Source organism: Aureobasidium pullulans (genome assembly GCF_000721785.1).
Source record: "Aureobasidium pullulans EXF-150 unplaced genomic scaffold scaffold_1, whole genome shotgun sequence".
In the NCBI taxonomy this organism is placed as follows: domain Eukaryota; kingdom Fungi; phylum Ascomycota; class Dothideomycetes; order Dothideales; family Saccotheciaceae; genus Aureobasidium; species Aureobasidium pullulans.
In genome coordinates, this window is record NW_021941021.1 from 550,475 (window position 1) to 565,209 (window position 14,735).

General features: G+C 49.3%; 6 protein-coding genes across 6 annotated transcripts; 4 read left to right on the forward strand and 2 right to left on the reverse strand.

Annotated features, from left to right (window-relative positions):
* The first annotated feature begins 507 nt into the window (after positions 1–507).
* M438DRAFT_341058 (chaperone HchA) lies at positions 508–1,577 on the forward strand. Its single transcript, XM_029904417.1, has one exon. It carries the CDS (start codon positions 601–603, stop codon positions 1,483–1,485), a length of 885 nt encoding a protein of 294 aa, XP_029765454.1. The 5' UTR covers positions 508–600; the 3' UTR covers positions 1,486–1,577.
* Positions 1,578–2,695: 1,118 nt separating this feature from the next.
* M438DRAFT_393270 (phosphoglycerate mutase-like protein) lies at positions 2,696–3,475 on the forward strand (the record flags this gene model as incomplete). Its single annotated transcript, XM_029909107.1, has 1 exon — positions 2,696–3,475. Exon 1 carries the CDS (start codon positions 2,822–2,824, stop codon positions 3,473–3,475), a length of 654 nt encoding a protein of 217 aa, XP_029765455.1. The 5' UTR covers positions 2,696–2,821.
* A 762-nt stretch (positions 3,476–4,237) lies between these two features.
* Positions 4,238–7,500, reverse strand: M438DRAFT_370463 (male sterility protein; the record flags this gene model as incomplete). Its single annotated transcript, XM_029908187.1, has 2 exons — positions 4,238–7,319; positions 7,370–7,500. The coding sequence occupies 2 exons, from the start codon at positions 7,498–7,500 to the stop codon at positions 4,238–4,240; spliced, it is 3,213 nt and encodes a 1,070-aa protein (XP_029765456.1).
* Positions 7,501–7,950: 450 nt separating this feature from the next.
* On the forward strand, positions 7,951–9,764 carry M438DRAFT_308516 (uncharacterized protein). Its single transcript, XM_029902348.1, has 2 exons — positions 7,951–8,224; positions 8,281–9,764. The coding sequence occupies exons 1-2, from the start codon at positions 8,047–8,049 to the stop codon at positions 9,687–9,689; spliced, it is 1,587 nt and encodes a 528-aa protein (XP_029765457.1). The 5' UTR covers positions 7,951–8,046; the 3' UTR covers positions 9,690–9,764.
* A 21-nt stretch (positions 9,765–9,785) lies between these two features.
* On the reverse strand, positions 9,786–12,203 carry M438DRAFT_308519 (uncharacterized protein). The gene is made up of 3 exons (XM_029902349.1): positions 11,166–12,203; positions 10,145–11,118; positions 9,786–10,089 (listed from the first exon to the last, which is right to left on the reverse strand). Exons 1-3 carry the CDS (start codon positions 11,933–11,935, stop codon positions 9,836–9,838), a joined length of 1,998 nt encoding a protein of 665 aa, XP_029765458.1. The 5' UTR covers positions 11,936–12,203; the 3' UTR covers positions 9,786–9,835.
* A 250-nt stretch (positions 12,204–12,453) lies between these two features.
* M438DRAFT_341062 (putative hydantoin racemase) lies at positions 12,454–13,819 on the forward strand. Its single transcript, XM_029904418.1, has one exon. The coding sequence runs from the start codon at positions 12,845–12,847 to the stop codon at positions 13,598–13,600; it is 756 nt and encodes a 251-aa protein (XP_029765459.1). The 5' UTR covers positions 12,454–12,844; the 3' UTR covers positions 13,601–13,819.
* Positions 13,820–14,735: the final 916 nt, after the last annotated feature.

Sequence of the window (14,735 nt, forward strand, 5' to 3'; positions counted from 1 at the left end):
TTCTCGATGGTCAGGAAGATTGTTCGGTTCCCTGCGTATCACAGTCACAAGAGGCGATTCGTTGTCCTGATCAAGTAAGCGTTGCCTTCGTAGGTCACACAGATGAGTATTAGATACTGGCACATGTGTGCTGTGGTTGGTGGAAATTGGAAGGGCTCGGCGGACACCTTGATGGCGGATCATGCATGTTATTTCCTCACCACGGTCGTGTACAAGGTACCTCAAGAGATATGATATATAAGCAAGGCTGAATCTGACCTCTCCATCCCTGACACTTGTTAATCAAATAGATAGGCGTTCTATCTAGTCAGCGAGATAGGCAATGGAAATTGGTAGAGCTCCAAAGTGGTTCGTCGAAACATGGTGGTCAGACCAGGTAATCATACCGGGGTTAAAGTTTGGTCCCCGGTGGGCTTGTCAAGTGTCGATCAAAGAAAGCTGCCGAAGGACCCCGCGTCAGATACGAACAGCTACGTCAGACTCAACACTGGAGCTCCCTCCGTTGCAGAGCTCTATAAAAGCTATATAAGCAGTCAGACTCGCTGTGTTTCCAGGAGAATAATCAGTATCAAACTTTCTATCACCTTTTACACAAACATCATGTCCAACTCTGAGGATCGCAAGCCCGTGGCCGATCAGGCTGAAGACGACGCCTGGTTCCCATCACCATTCTCTCTCACCCAATACGTGGGACCCAAGACCGACTTCGATGGTGCAGACTACCCCAATGCACAGAAGAAGGGTGGAAAATGGAAGATCCTTGTCATCGGCACCCAAGAACGCTACCTTAAGATGGCCGACGGGAAGTTCTTCTCCACCGGCAACCACCCAGTTGAAATGCTGCTACCCATGCTCCACCTCCACGAAGCTGGCTTCGAACTCGACATTGCTACACTCACTGGCGAGCCTGTCAAGCTTGAAATGTGGGCTTTCCCCAAGGAGGATGAAGCTGTCAAGGGCATCTACGAGACCTACAAGCAGAAAATGCGTAATCCTCTTGCGCTTTCTGATGTCTGGGGCAATGGATTCACTAAGGATACACCATACATTGGTGTCTTCGTCCCTGGTGGCCATGGAGCTTTGAACGGAATCCCTCAATCACCTGTCGTGGGCAACATCCTCCGCTGGGCAGATGCAAACAAGCGCTACCTCATCACCCTCTGCCACGGTCCCGCCTGCATGCTCGCCGCCGACCTCGCCAAACCCGCCGGCGAAAAGTTCATCTACGATGGCTACAAGATCGATGTCTTCCCTGACTCATTGGACAATGGCGCCAATATCGACATCGGATATATCCCCGGCAAGATGTCGTGGCTTGTCGGTGCAGAGCTGAAGAAGCTGGGTGTTACACCTATCAATGAGAAGATCACTGGCGAGACTCATCAGGATAGATATGTGCTTACTGGAGATTCACCGTTGGCTTCTAACAACTTGGGCAAGCTTGCTGCCAATACGCTGCTCAAGGAGATTGAGAATATGTCTTAAGGCCTGGGCACTTTCTTTAGTAGTGCGTCCTTGATAACGAGATAGTCGAATAATGATACAATGTCGAACATAAATTTATGTAATTTCTGGTCATCACTTGTTCCCAAGTCTTTCAAGCACTTTTCGTACTATTGGGATACAAAATCCTTCGTGCAAATAATCACCCAATACTACCACAAAGGCAATTTAGACCATATAAGCTACCAATCCCAAACACGTTCCATGCTGTTTTACCGAGATTTAAAAAATATGCGAAAAGAATAACCAAACCGTCGGGCGAGAGAGTTGAACGCAAGTTGTTCAGTTCATGCGAGCAAAACTCATACAAAGTCCTTCCAACCCTCGGACCGAATCACACGAAGCTCTTGTTATTCATACATGCAAGATTCGAGAGCTGGATGGTATATAAACGGTAGCTCTCGTACAGATGACATTGCGAAAAAAGAAGTAATAGTACCGACAGCTTGCGTTATTTTGGAGGGTGTCCTTAGCGAGCAGGGAGTTTCTCAGCCGGGGGTGATTTATACCCCCACAATGACGAGGTCTTGTAACCATATCACCGACGTCTTTTTCTGCTCTAGCTTGCGAAAGCCAACGATGATTGGACTAACATCTTACAGTGTCTTGTCTTCTAGACTGAGGCGCAGTAAAATAGTCTAATGATGATATTGCCGACTTGCATTTTCTCAAAATGGAGTCCAGCGATACAGTTTCGCCCCCCCTCCGCTGTCCATGTCAATCTTCGCCAGTGACATTCAAAATGGCATATTCGGACCTCATTCCATGAATCAATATGACCTTCTACTAGTGACTGCCGTGCTTTGATGATGAGGTCGTCAATGATCGTCTTATTCCCGCGTGTAATCCACGTGTAGCAAACAAGGTTCCCGGCAGGCCCGCGGGGAGATGAACATAGTTCATGCCACAAAAAGCCCGTCGAAAAGCGAAGAATGGAGGTGAGTTCACGGGAATAACGATGACAGCAAGTTGAGTTATGCTTTCAGGTGGATAGAAATGGCTTGGATATTGGGAGAGGTTGGCTAAATCCACGATCCGCGGAGAGGCAAGAGTGAATAGGTAGGAAGGTTGTATCGTGACCAGCTTCTCACAACCATCGGTGCAAGACATTCTGTTGGCTGTTAGAACACTGTTTTGAGCACTAGAGATGAGGAAAGGTAAGCTATGTTGAGTACAAGAACCGTGACTGTTCCTCGACTTCTAGCCATCATACCTCGAAATATACCCTCCTCTTTTCGTCATAAGAAAGACAGAACTTCGCATCTACGCCTCCGACCATTTCACTTCAATCAAATCTCAATCACAACTTCAAAATCCAATGCCACCAATCCTCCACCTCGTCCGCCACGGCGAAGGCTTCCACAACACAGCCTGGCACGGCGAAGGCATCTGCGACCCCCTCCTCACCCCCCACGGCAAAGCCCAATGCGCAGACGTCTGCAAAAACTTCCCCTACCACGACAAAATAGAACTCCTCATGGCGAGCCCCATGAAACGCGCCATCCAAACTTGTCAACTCAGTTTCGCACCCGTGGTAGCCAGGGGCTTGAAAATTATGCTTATGCCCTTGGCTCAAGAGAGCAGTACAGAGCATATGGATACCGGATCTGATGTTTCGGAGATAAAAGAAATGTTTGGGGATTTGGTGGATGAACACCGTATCGTGTCTTTGTTTCCGTATTGGAACACCAATTGCGGTCGCTTTGACTCTGATCCAGAAGTTATGATGGAGAGAGCACAAATGTTGAGATTGTTTATTAGGGATAGAGAGGAGAAGGAGGTGGTGTTGGTCAGCCATGGGACTTTTGCACATGCGTTGACAGGAAACTTCACCAGCGAGGGAGTGCAGACGACGAGGATGTGGGAGAATTGTGAGTGGAGGAGTTATACGTTTGATGAGGGTGAGGGAGCCAAGATTATTGAGACCGAAGAGAGTGTTGCTAGGAGACCGGGGTTGGAGTTGCCTAATTGAACAGCTTCGTAATGTGAAAAAGAATAGCTGTGTCGAGCTTCCTAGCGTAGATACCCTCATCCAATATTCTGAGTACGATACACAGTTCTGACCTTGGAACAGAGAGCGCTCCCAGAGGACCCTTTCAGAAAGTCCTTCCCGAGAACTCATGTGCCAGCGTTCACACCTTGAAGAGTCAAGATTCATGTTGCCCAAAACTAGACAACCAGATTAAGAGTGACATACACTAAGCACCCAGAGAGGAATAGAATGAAAATGTTCGAGACAAGCGACGTGCGACAAGTCAAGAGTAATAGTGGTGATACAGCGAGATTCGAGGGGACAACGAAGATAACACAAGATGATGAACAGTAAAGACGGCATAACGGACAACAAAAAGAATGAGCACCATGAGCAGGAATCGAACCCGCGACCTCCTCGGATCTAGACTGACACGGCGTTGAGTAACAACGAATGACTGCGCACGTGTTAAGACCACGGGTGTGTTAACCACTACACTACCACGGCTATTTGCTTGTAAGAGTCCCTAACTTTATAAAATATAAAGGTTGACGCATAGAGGGTCGACAGGAAGCTTGGTGGCGGAAGAGTCACAAAGGCTGAGGGAGTTTGCGGGATTTCTCGGGCTTTCCAGACAGCAGGCGTCAAAGTCCTGAGGCAATCAGGCTTTAGATTGTGAGAGCTACAAGAGGTCATACTGTGTGTTGAGATAATCGATCGAGAAAGTTGGTAGTCAGATGGAGGCCCACGCGAAGCCACAAATCAGGTCAGGAACCCATCAGCTCGCCATCGCCCCAAGTACAGCTTTAGCAGCTTGCCATCAACCGCCTCACAGTCTCTTAGCCTCGGTACAAGAGTAGCAGTCTTGGAGGTTTCAAATTGCGGAGTCGCTTGTTCCTCTTCAACCATGTTCTCGAAGAATCCTAGCAGCTTTGCTCCGGGCACGTCGTCTACTTTCTCGCTCAGATCTTGCAATCGTGCAACCCATTCGTGCATGTCGATGCGCTCAAATTGCGAATCAAAAGCATGTTCCAATGCATTGAGGAATTCAGACCACGAGATAGTAGACGGGTTCACCAGGTTATGGAGTGCATAGCTGACGTCGCTCATAGGAGTAGAAATCAAGGTGTTGATAGCCTTTGCACAGATATCAACTGGAAGCCAGTCGACTGTTTGCTTGTCGAAAGTCGGCATGGCATTGAGGTACTTCAGGCCAGTAGCAATCATGATGGGAAACATCTCGGAAGTGTTCCAAGAGCCCAAGGTCGTATGCCCGCAAAGCTGACCCACACGACAAATCTGTACGGGGGATCCAGTTATACGGGCATACTCTTGAGTTATCCGCTCGACGATGAACTTGCTTTGCGCGTATCCGGTCTCTAGAGCGAGTGCAGGATTGTTGGCGATTGGCGTTTCCTCGACAGATTTTCTGGCGTCTTTGCCCATATTCGTGGCAACACTGCTCGTGAAGACAAATCTTTTTTCAGTCAACTCCTGACAGAACCGCAGCAGATTCAAGGAGCTGCAGAGACAGTCTTTCTCAAACATGTCCACTTTTTGATTGAAATCCATTTTCCAAGCATTGTGGATAACTGTAGTAACTTCCGATGCTAGCTTCGAATACTGGTTCTTGTCAAGGCCAAGACTGACATCGGACATGTCATACGCCACAGCCGCCAGCTTGTCACTGACAGCTACTTGCATATCGTAGCCCCGAACTCGGAGCTGATCTACGAGTCGCTCCCGGGCTTGGGCGCCTCTGATAGCACAATAAACTTTGCTGACGTTGGGATTGGTGACAAGTTCAGCAATCAAAGCATTGCCCAGTGCTCCAGTCGCGCCTGTCAGATAGACGACTTGTCGTTTGCCCTCGTGTATCTTGACTTCCGGCTTTGACCAAGACTGAATCTCGGATGTATAGCGTGCAATGGTATCTTGAATCCAGGCAAATTGTGAAACCGAAGGTGAGATGACGCTTTGGTCAAAACTAGGACGAGACAGTGCTTCTGTCAACTTCGACACTGAAGGGTACTCAAAAATGTACATCAGTGGAAATTTGCCAAAGCGATGAGCTAATTGAGGTCGCAATCTGACCGCCATTTGCGAGTTGAGACCTAAGTCATAGAAACTAAGATTCTCTGTGACGACTTCGATGGGTGAATTCGAGACTTGAGCCACGCAGTGACGGACGAAAGCTGTATTGTCAAGATCAAACGCTGGGATATTGGTTACATCGCTTGGCTCTCCGTTTGCTTGGTTGGCGTATAGCTGTTCAATTTCCGCACCATACAATTTCCATGCCTCTTTCCGACGAACATTGCCTTTCGGGGTGATTGGCAGTATTTTGCCCCTGGGGAGAATCACGGTCATTGACTGGTCCACCTGAGAGTATGCAGGGAAGGCTTTGCATGCTTGTTCGATCGATCTCAGAATATCTTCATGACCGGAAAGGCCTTCTTCTGATAGCTGAATGATCGCCGAGGTGCACGGGTAGTCGGTGCCGAACACTACAACTTTACTGATAGCTGAGTGACACTCCTCGATGGCCATCTGTAGTGGTAATGCATTTGTCTTCTCGCCATTTGAGTGGACAATGATGTCATCTTTTCTGCCTTGTAGCACGAACAGTCCGCTACCTGGTGGATCTTCCAGAAACAAGTCGTTGGTTCGATAAGGATTCGGGGCATCGGGAGTCGGCCAGAGCTCGGCTGCTAGGGCAAACCCCTTGTATACAACGCACTCGAACAGACCTTCTCCCTGGGGTTCCATCCGCACTAGAGAGTTATCAGGGAACAATGTTCGTACGTTGTAGCATTTCGCATTATCTCTGGTATCCGGAATAGTTCGAAACGGCGGTCCAATTTCAGTAGAACCATAAGTTGTTTTGACGTTGATTCCCATGTCAGTCAGTCTTCTGAGAAGGACTGGCGACAAAGCTGCGCCGCCCGGCTGCAAAATCTTGAGCCGAAGGAATGGTGAATATTCCGAGTTCCCTTCCAGCGACATGTACTCGTAGAGATCCTCAATGACTGATGGTGCACAATGCAAGCAATTTACAGGATGACCCAGGGTTTCCAGCTTACGCCACGCAGAGAGCATTGCACCGGGCGAAGGTGGCCAATTCTCGGGAGGGAAACTCGTCGGAAGAGCAGAAGGTAGACCACCGAGAATGATGGAAACGCCAGCAATGTGGTATAGCGGAAAGCAGTTGTACCAATTCTCAATAACAAAGCTTTGGAACAATCGGTACATCCTTGCGATGAGCATCAGGCTTCGGTTGGTATGAATGATGGGCTTTGGCAAGCCTGTTGAGCCACTCGAGTGAATGATCATGGCATGCTGGTTCCACACGTCAACAGACTCGAAGCCAGCGTATGTGCTGCTCGGCCTCGAAGCTCGTAGGTACGACATACTAGGTATGGTGACTGTAGTGTATTCTGGATTGCTCCAAGATCTGGCGAGTCGCTGCTCAATCACGATACCCGTCGCATTACAGACTTGGAGCAGGTGGTCTCGAGCCACGTCGGCATTCTTGTCGCTTAATAATAGTAATCGTACTCCCAGCTTGCAGAGACCAATTTGAGTGACCCAGTACTCGAAGGTGTGTCCAGTCCCAAGCAAAGCAATAGTCGGTTGTGATGAAGTGGCGTTACTAGTAGAGATCTCGTGGCTGAATGCTTCGGCATAATAGGCAGAGCAGAGATCTGTAAGAACATCGAATTCTTGCCAGGTTATCCTGTCGAAGTTGTCTGCCTTCGGGACCAGATATGCAATCTGAGCAGGATACATCAAGGCATTATACCGAACAAGTGATGGCAGACTGATCAGGTCGGGATTCGTATATCTTCTTGAGATTAGCAGTTGGAAATTTCGTAGTTGATGGAGACTCCATACCTATCACTCTGAGGATCACCATGTCGAGTCCACAATTCTTGCAATCTCGCATCTGCGCCTTTTGCAGGATATACACTCGATCTTGATGTTCTCAAATCATCCCTCAGGTTTGCTGTTGCTATCGGCACCATGATGAATCCCGCAATGTGGCTGCCTTCGGACAGTCAAGGCTGAAGGCGGCTCTTGCGATCATGCTGGAAGACATTCTCGGCATGCTGGTATGTTTGCCCGCTGCGGCGACGTGATAGTCGTGAGATGCAAGGCCGGCTAAGCTATCGCGTCGATGTTCGGGCAAGAACGTTATGTGCTTTTACCTAATTCGGTGGACCAGTGCCAAGCATTCCCTTATCGGCCTATCTGCACTGATAAGATTCGTGAATCCTTCGCTCTCTCCGAGGGCTCTTCTTTCAAAGAACTTGACGGCCTATCAAACAATATTTTCGAGTGGGCCGCACAACGTTATTCGTGTATATCAATCCAAGAAGGTTGTGGCGGATGTATCTTATCTAAGCATGTGATGATAGGTCGCCACCATGCAAGGATGTCTGATTTTCGAGAGATAGCAGTGCTTCTCTACAGCTGCCAGGAAACATCTAAGTGCAATCTTAGCTGCTGTAGCCACAGGTATTGCAATTCGTAATAATTCTCTCGTAACTGCTTGCAATCCAATTCGCAATATGGGCCTTCGAAGTCGTCTTGCCATACCGTCGGCCTCCGAACACGACTACCATGATCAGATCTCTACCAACAAAGAACAGCAGCCCGTGCCTCTTGGCTCGCCAGAGCGAACATGGACATGGCCAAGTCTTCTAGGCTTCTGGGTCGCAGAGGCGTTCTCGATATCAATGTATCAAGGTTAGCAAGAGCGTTCCCCATCGTGCTTGCGGTCATGTACTGAGAATGATGTCCAGTCTCATCGACATCTGTGAGCAAAGGTCTCAACCCTGGCCTTTCAATCCTCGCTGTACTCATTGGACACTTTCTGGTATGCATTCCGGCAATGCTGGATGGCTACATTGGTGCCATGTTCGGCATCAACTTCCCAGTCTTCACAAGAGCTAGCTTTGGTATGCGTGGCTCCTACTTTGCGGTGTTCGTTCGTGGAGTTGTGGCATGCATCTGGTTCGGCACGCAGAGCTTCCAGGGAGGTCAATGCCTGCAGGTCATGATTGAGGCCATCTGGCCTAGCTTCGAGAGGTTCCCCAACCGTCTGCCCGAAAGTGCGCACGTCACCTCCGCTCAGTTGTTGTGCTTCTTCCTCTTTATCTTGGTTCAAGCACCGCTACTCTGGCTCAAGGTCTCCAGTCTGAGGTACATGTTCATGGCTAAGACTATCATCATGCCTATCTTTGGTCTTACTCTCTTCATCTGGGCCTTGGTAGCGGCTAAGGGCTTCGGTCCTACATTCTCCCAGCCTACCCGCATCAAGGATGGTACACCCGCTGCTGTCGTCTTTCTGCAATGTGTCACCACCGCTATCGGGCCAAAAGCGACTCTCGCTCTGAACATGCCTGATTTCACTCGTTACGCGAAGTACCCGAAGCAGGTCTTCTGGACGCAAGCAGTTGGTTTGATGGTTCTTGTCACCATGTGTGGTGTACTTGGAGCTACAGTCACGAGTGCAGCTCAGGTTGTCTACGGTGTCAGCACCTGGAACCCTCTCGAAGTCGCCAAGCTCTGGAACAATCGTGCCGCTCAATTCTTCGCAGGATTGTGCTGGTGTTTTGCAGTGATCGGCACCAACATCAGTGCCAACAGCGTATCCTTCTCCAACGACATTGCTCTTTGGTTCCCGAAATACATCAACGTACGTCGCGGAGCGTACCTATGTTGTATCCTCAGTATCGCGACTACACCTTGGAACATCCAATATAGTGCCAAGTCGTTCTCCTCTTTTCTCGGTGGCTATGCTCTGTTCCTGGGAGCCTTGGTCGGTATAATTATCACAGACTTCTGGATATGTCGTCGTCGCTCTCTTGATGTCAGAGCTCTGTACAAGAAGCATGATGTGCATCACTTCACAGCTGGCTTCAACATTCGCGCCTTCATTGCATTCTTCTGCGGTATTGCCCCGAACATGCCTGGCTTAGCGGCAGCTTGTGGAGCCAGTGGTGTGCCGAATGGTGCAAGGTATCTGTACAGTCTGAGTTGGCTCGTCAGTACCCTTGTTGCCGGGCTAGTGTATTGGGTCTCCTTCAAGATCAAGCCTTTCGAGGTCTCGCCGAGCCAAGAGATGTACATGGATGGTGTTGAAGGCTATGATCCCAGCATTTCTGAGATTCCTCAACACACCAAGCAGGACAAGGAAGTCGAAGCTTAGGCAGTGCTGTATTACGGAGCACCTCAGAACGATTTACGAATATTCAATGTAAAGATTTATAATCCACAATTTCACAAGCACGATCCTTTCCACTGTCTCATGTCATCAAGTCGTGTTTATTAAAGACAAGTCAGAAAATAGTCTATCTATTTAACTTGCTCCTGGAAAGTTTGCAAGGCCGAAGGTGAAAGGTTGATCAATTTATCCAGTCCTGCCACGTACAAAGCGTCAAGACGCAAGAGGGCCAGATTCAGCAGATTGCAGCTGCGAGATTTGATGCGCAACAGACTCCGCCATGAGTTGAGCAGATTCAGACACTCTTTGGCGTCAGCGGCACTCGGTGAGGTGGCGAAAAGCAAGACCATAAAGTTACTCGCAATCGCGAAATTTGTCCTTGAGTCTGGCTTGAATGTCAGCATACTAGTCAGATATCTCATGGTCGATGGTAGACTTACACGATGGCCAGAATGCTTCCATATGGTTTGCATCCAAGCTTTCAAGGAACTCGAATAACTCTCTTCCGACTGCTATCGCACCTGTACGCAGAGCGTTCGTTGCCTGCGTGCCTGGCTCGCTCATTGGCCGGAACATGGCTCGGAAAAGTTGAATCTTCGCTGTGATATAGGCTAGATGCAGCCCTCCTTGTCCGTTCAGATCATGGCCCTTTCCAGCCCTTGCAGTCGGAAGAAGATCTGGCGGAAGCTCTTGATACCATTGACTCAGTCGCACTCGCAGTGGCTTGGCTACCTCCAGTGTGGCGTCTAGAGAGGTGCAGAGTTTCCTTGTTGCCTTGATAGAGAACAGGTTGCGTAAGATATCATCCACGGTCTCTGTCAGAACAGATAGTTGTATGAAATGTTCCGAGTAAGCTCTGTCGTCGCATCCTTCCGCGAATTCGAAGTCATCTTGGGTCAGTTCACTGACGTCCCAGTCGTCCGAGATTATATGCGAACTCCTTCCAGTGTTCAGAGCAATCCACTTCTCTTGGGTAAACACAGCCCAAGCAAGTCGTCTCCTCAGTCTCTGCTCCCATAGTGGTAGTGGCCAGTCTGTAGGGTCGAGGTTGAGTCCTAGCGATTGCGCGATAGAAACAGCATCCGTGACCATCGTCCATTTGACCGGCGTATCCGCAACGTGCTTGTTGGTCGGTCTTCTCTGAACCAGAAGGAGGAGCGTCTGAACGACAGATAGCGAAGGCGTGTGATAGTTCGGGTGTGTAGCCGACCAAGCAATCCGGAACAGAGAATCGGTCGAAGGCGGAGTGTATACTTCGACGCAGAGCTGATCGTCAAAGATACAAAAAGGCAAGGCGTGACCATAGACTGCAGCAAGTAACCAGGTAGGGAAGCAGTCGGGATCGTACTCGCCGTTGCTCATGCTACGCTCTCGAGAGAGGATAGGGAAATATGGCTGGACGAAGCGGAAGAACCTAGAGAGTTAGTACGCAATTCCTGAAGACAGCCACAGATAACATACAATTTGATGAGTCTCTTGCCAACATCATCATTCACCATCTCTTTGACCTCCCTTCTAAAAGTGTCTAATGTAGCTGGATCCTCGGCAGGTTGAGCTTTTGCAGCTAGTTTATTCTGCTGAATCAAAAAGTGCACGGGGATCTTGTCATTGTCTCCAACTCTCCGAAGGCGTAGTTGTTGGAAGATGCATTCATTGTTTCCATCATACTGATATTGACGAAGTAGATACGGATCTGACTCGCCGCTCAGTCCAATGACTTGTGCGTTGCTTGAGCCTTGTGCGTCTAACGAAGGCTCCTGAGCGTTGTCAAAATATTCCATCGGAATGGATTCTGGGGTGTGGTTTGACGGTGGTGCTAGGCCTGCTTGTACTGGGTCGAACTGCTCAAACATCAGAGGCTCGAACATTGGGGTATCGAACTTGAATTCTCCGGGCAAGCCACCGGGCAAGCTTGCGGTCATGAAGGAAGGCAAAGGTTCCCAACTCAGAAGGTCACTTCCTAGGTCAAAGGTACTACTCGGAGGCAGTAATGACTCTCGAGGGCGATCTTCATTGGGACGACGTCGCTTGGCTGGAGACTCTACGAAGGTGCAGTCTTTGCCATATCGAACACAGAGCTCACAAGGTGGTTTGGACTCGAGGTGGCAGGCTGCTTTCTTGTAACGACAGAAGTCACAAGGTCGCTTGTTCCGGCTCTTGTAGGCTCGAGCTCTGTCTTGTGCATCACTCTGGCCGAGCTGATGTTCGTGGGGTGCATTCATGACCTCCATCTGGAATGTGCTGACCCTCTGGTTCGGGCGTGATAGGCGAAGCTGCTGACCGTCCTATCGGCGTAGTTCTGGTGCGCGGGATTGAAGACTTTTGAAAGCCAAAGAGCGGGCAAGAAGGAACGACTCTAAGAGTGAGAGACAGGCGATCGCCTTGGATTTGTTTACTCCTCATAGTTTGACTCCGCATTACTCATTCAATCTCGTCGCTATCAACCCCAATGCAATTGGCTCCGTTACATCCCACCCGCTCACAAGTCACTGCGGTATCGCCTCGACATACTCCTTCGGATGCCGACTTTCGGTAGGATCGTCGCGTCGTTGCGTTGCATGCAAGCTGCAGTTTGCTGCAACGTGGGGCTTGACCACTGCCTCGGATGGATCCGTGTGCGCTATCAAAACCCTGAACTTTAACCGGCGGGGAAGTTGAGACGGCAAACTTCGGCAAACTATGGCAGGCTTCAGCTTGAGTCATGATTTGCGACAACACTGCCGCTTTCTTATCTTCACATCAATCTTCTGCATAACTCCGCCTGCACTTGCTATCGATATCTCTCGAGATAGGTCTTCGAGAGTACAAAAAATCTACATGAATTTTCCCATTGGCCGCCATTGGCCGAGAGGGAGATAGGCTCGTCCGATAGCTTGATGGAATACGTGCAGATACTTGAAATGCAACTGATAGCCGACCAGAGCTCCTCTTCGTGATCTCCTTCCATCACGCCCTACTGCACCCTTTTCCTCAGCTACTTTGTCTCTGATAGCTGGTATAGCGCGATCTTATACTTCTTATCAAGACCCTTGACACCTGGCTACCCCAACGACCGCACTTTCTCACCAAATCCGTCGTGGAGACCCCTTATCCGGCGCCCACTTCCGACAATCCATCTCCAAATGACGAATACCCCAAACATGGCATCCACTTCCGGGAAAATCCGAGTCCTTGTCGTCAACCCCAATGCCAGCAAATTCATGACCGACAAATGCATTGATATGGTCAAACCGACATTGGCACCAGATGTCGAAGTGATTGGCTTCACAAGCCCGGAGCCCGCGCCAACTGCCGTCGAGGGCAACTTCGACGGCGTGATGTCTGCAGCTGCGGCGATGCGTGCATTGATCCCTATCGCTCATGAATATGACGCCTTTCTGGTAGCGTGCTACAGCGATCACGCTTTGATACGTATGTTGCGAGAGGAATTTGACCAGCCATCTATCGGTATCATGGAGGCTTCTCTCTTTGCCGCTCGCACTTTGGGAAATCGATTCGGATTGATTGCTACCAGCAAGAGATCAAAAGCTATGCATGAAGACAGTATCCGACACTATGGCTTTGATGGCTTCTGTTCTGGTGTTGGTAGCTGCAATCTGGGTGTCCTTGACTTTGATCTCAAGAGTGAGGAAGAGGTGCTGGGTATCATGTGTGGAGTCGCAAAAGAACTGGTTGCACAAGGAGCTGATTGCTTGACGCTTGGTTGTGCTGGCATGACCAAGCTCAAGAAGGCTGTCGAGGACGCTGTTGGGGAGGACGTACAGGTCATTGATGGTGTTCTTGCCGGTGTGCAGCATCTCTCTGGTCTCGTTCGTATGGGTGGTCGCACTGCGAAGTCAGGCATGTATGCGTCATCCTCAAAAGGAAGGAAGAATAGAGGTCAATCGTACTACTGAAAATACTTTGCACCGAACTCCCTTTCGCCTGCAAGGCTTCCAACCTGGCTGCAAAAAGGCAAGATGCATTTGATAGATGGGTATCTGTCCTTTGAGAGCGAAGCTTCTTCCTGCTCTCTTTGGACAACCACATTGGAACCAAAAATATCGTGCCTTTTCACCGCTGTTTTATAAGGTGCCTTGGTAGGCTAAGAGCTCGATTAGGTATCCCCCAAACATACTCATGTCTCCCTCTGTTGACCTCTTGACCCTGTTTCCACCATCTTCCGCCATTGCATAGTGCTTTATAACCACCCGATCGACTTCAAGAGAACAGCTCTTGAACAAGAGGAGTCACTGACGTGATTTCCTTGGTTGCCGTGTCTGTCTCCGCCCTAATTAGATCCAACCGTGTGAATTCATGCAGTGCTAGCAGCAGCAGCATATATGGAGCTGCCCAGCCCTGGAGTGGTACTCTGGAAGGGAGGACTTGACAATGACGGAAAGAGTAGTAGAGGATGCAATTGCTGTTTATATAGGCAGATGGATGCGAAGATTTCTCCCTTGCATTTTGGTTACATGTGATTTTGATTTTGATTTTTACATTCGGAATGTACGTGATAGTCTTTGGTATACTAACATAGCATCTCAGCTGTAAAGCATGGCTGATTTTGTGCATATCGAAATGCACAATGATGTTCGGTAACGCGTAAGAGTTCACAGAGAGCAAATGATTCGTTGGTTCTCATCGGACATTTGCGTCACTTCGAATACCATCTTGCCTTTTGATAAATGGACATTATTTTTCACCATTCGAGAATGGACATTCTTCGCGAAATTCCGATGTTCTAGGAGCGATATTGCGTTGAGACATGAGGCTTGATGACGGACAGGGTTGCTCTGGGGACATGATTTCCTTGGTCGTGAATCCAAGCGGAACAACGGAAACCACGATTGTCGCCCGGTATCATCATCCATGAATACGAGTATCTACGTATGTTCTCCATGAATATGCAAACAGGCAGATCAATGCAAGAGTGGTTCCAGCGACCATGATCTTGAGATGGCGGAAGGAGCTCTGAAGCTGATCAACGCCGTCGAAGAGCTTCGTCACGCAAGCCACGCACTCGCGCGAGCAAGCTGGGCGAAGGATCCA

Bases quoted from the DNA above. Each gene is read 5' to 3' on its own strand.
- M438DRAFT_341058 (XM_029904417.1), top strand. From the start codon at position 601: ATGTCCAACTCTGAGGATCGCAAGCCCGTGGCCGATCAGGCTGAAGAC.
- M438DRAFT_308516 (XM_029902348.1), top strand. From the start codon at position 8,047: ATGGGCCTTCGAAGTCGTCTTGCCATACCGTCGGCCTCCGAACACGAC. The intron at 8,225-8,280 runs GTTAGCAAGAGC...AATGATGTCCAG, and splicing joins CTCGATATCAATGTATCAAG to TCTCATCGACATCTGTGAGC.
- M438DRAFT_308519 (XM_029902349.1), bottom strand. From the start codon at position 11,935: ATGGAGGTCATGAATGCACCCCACGAACATCAGCTCGGCCAGAGTGAT. The intron at 11,119-11,165 runs GTATGTTATCTG...CTAACTCTCTAG, and splicing joins GGCAAGAGACTCATCAAATT to GTTCTTCCGCTTCGTCCAGC. The intron at 10,090-10,144 runs GTAAGTCTACCA...CATTCAAGCCAG, and splicing joins GGAAGCATTCTGGCCATCGT to ACTCAAGGACAAATTTCGCG.
- M438DRAFT_341062 (XM_029904418.1), top strand. From the start codon at position 12,845: ATGGCATCCACTTCCGGGAAAATCCGAGTCCTTGTCGTCAACCCCAAT.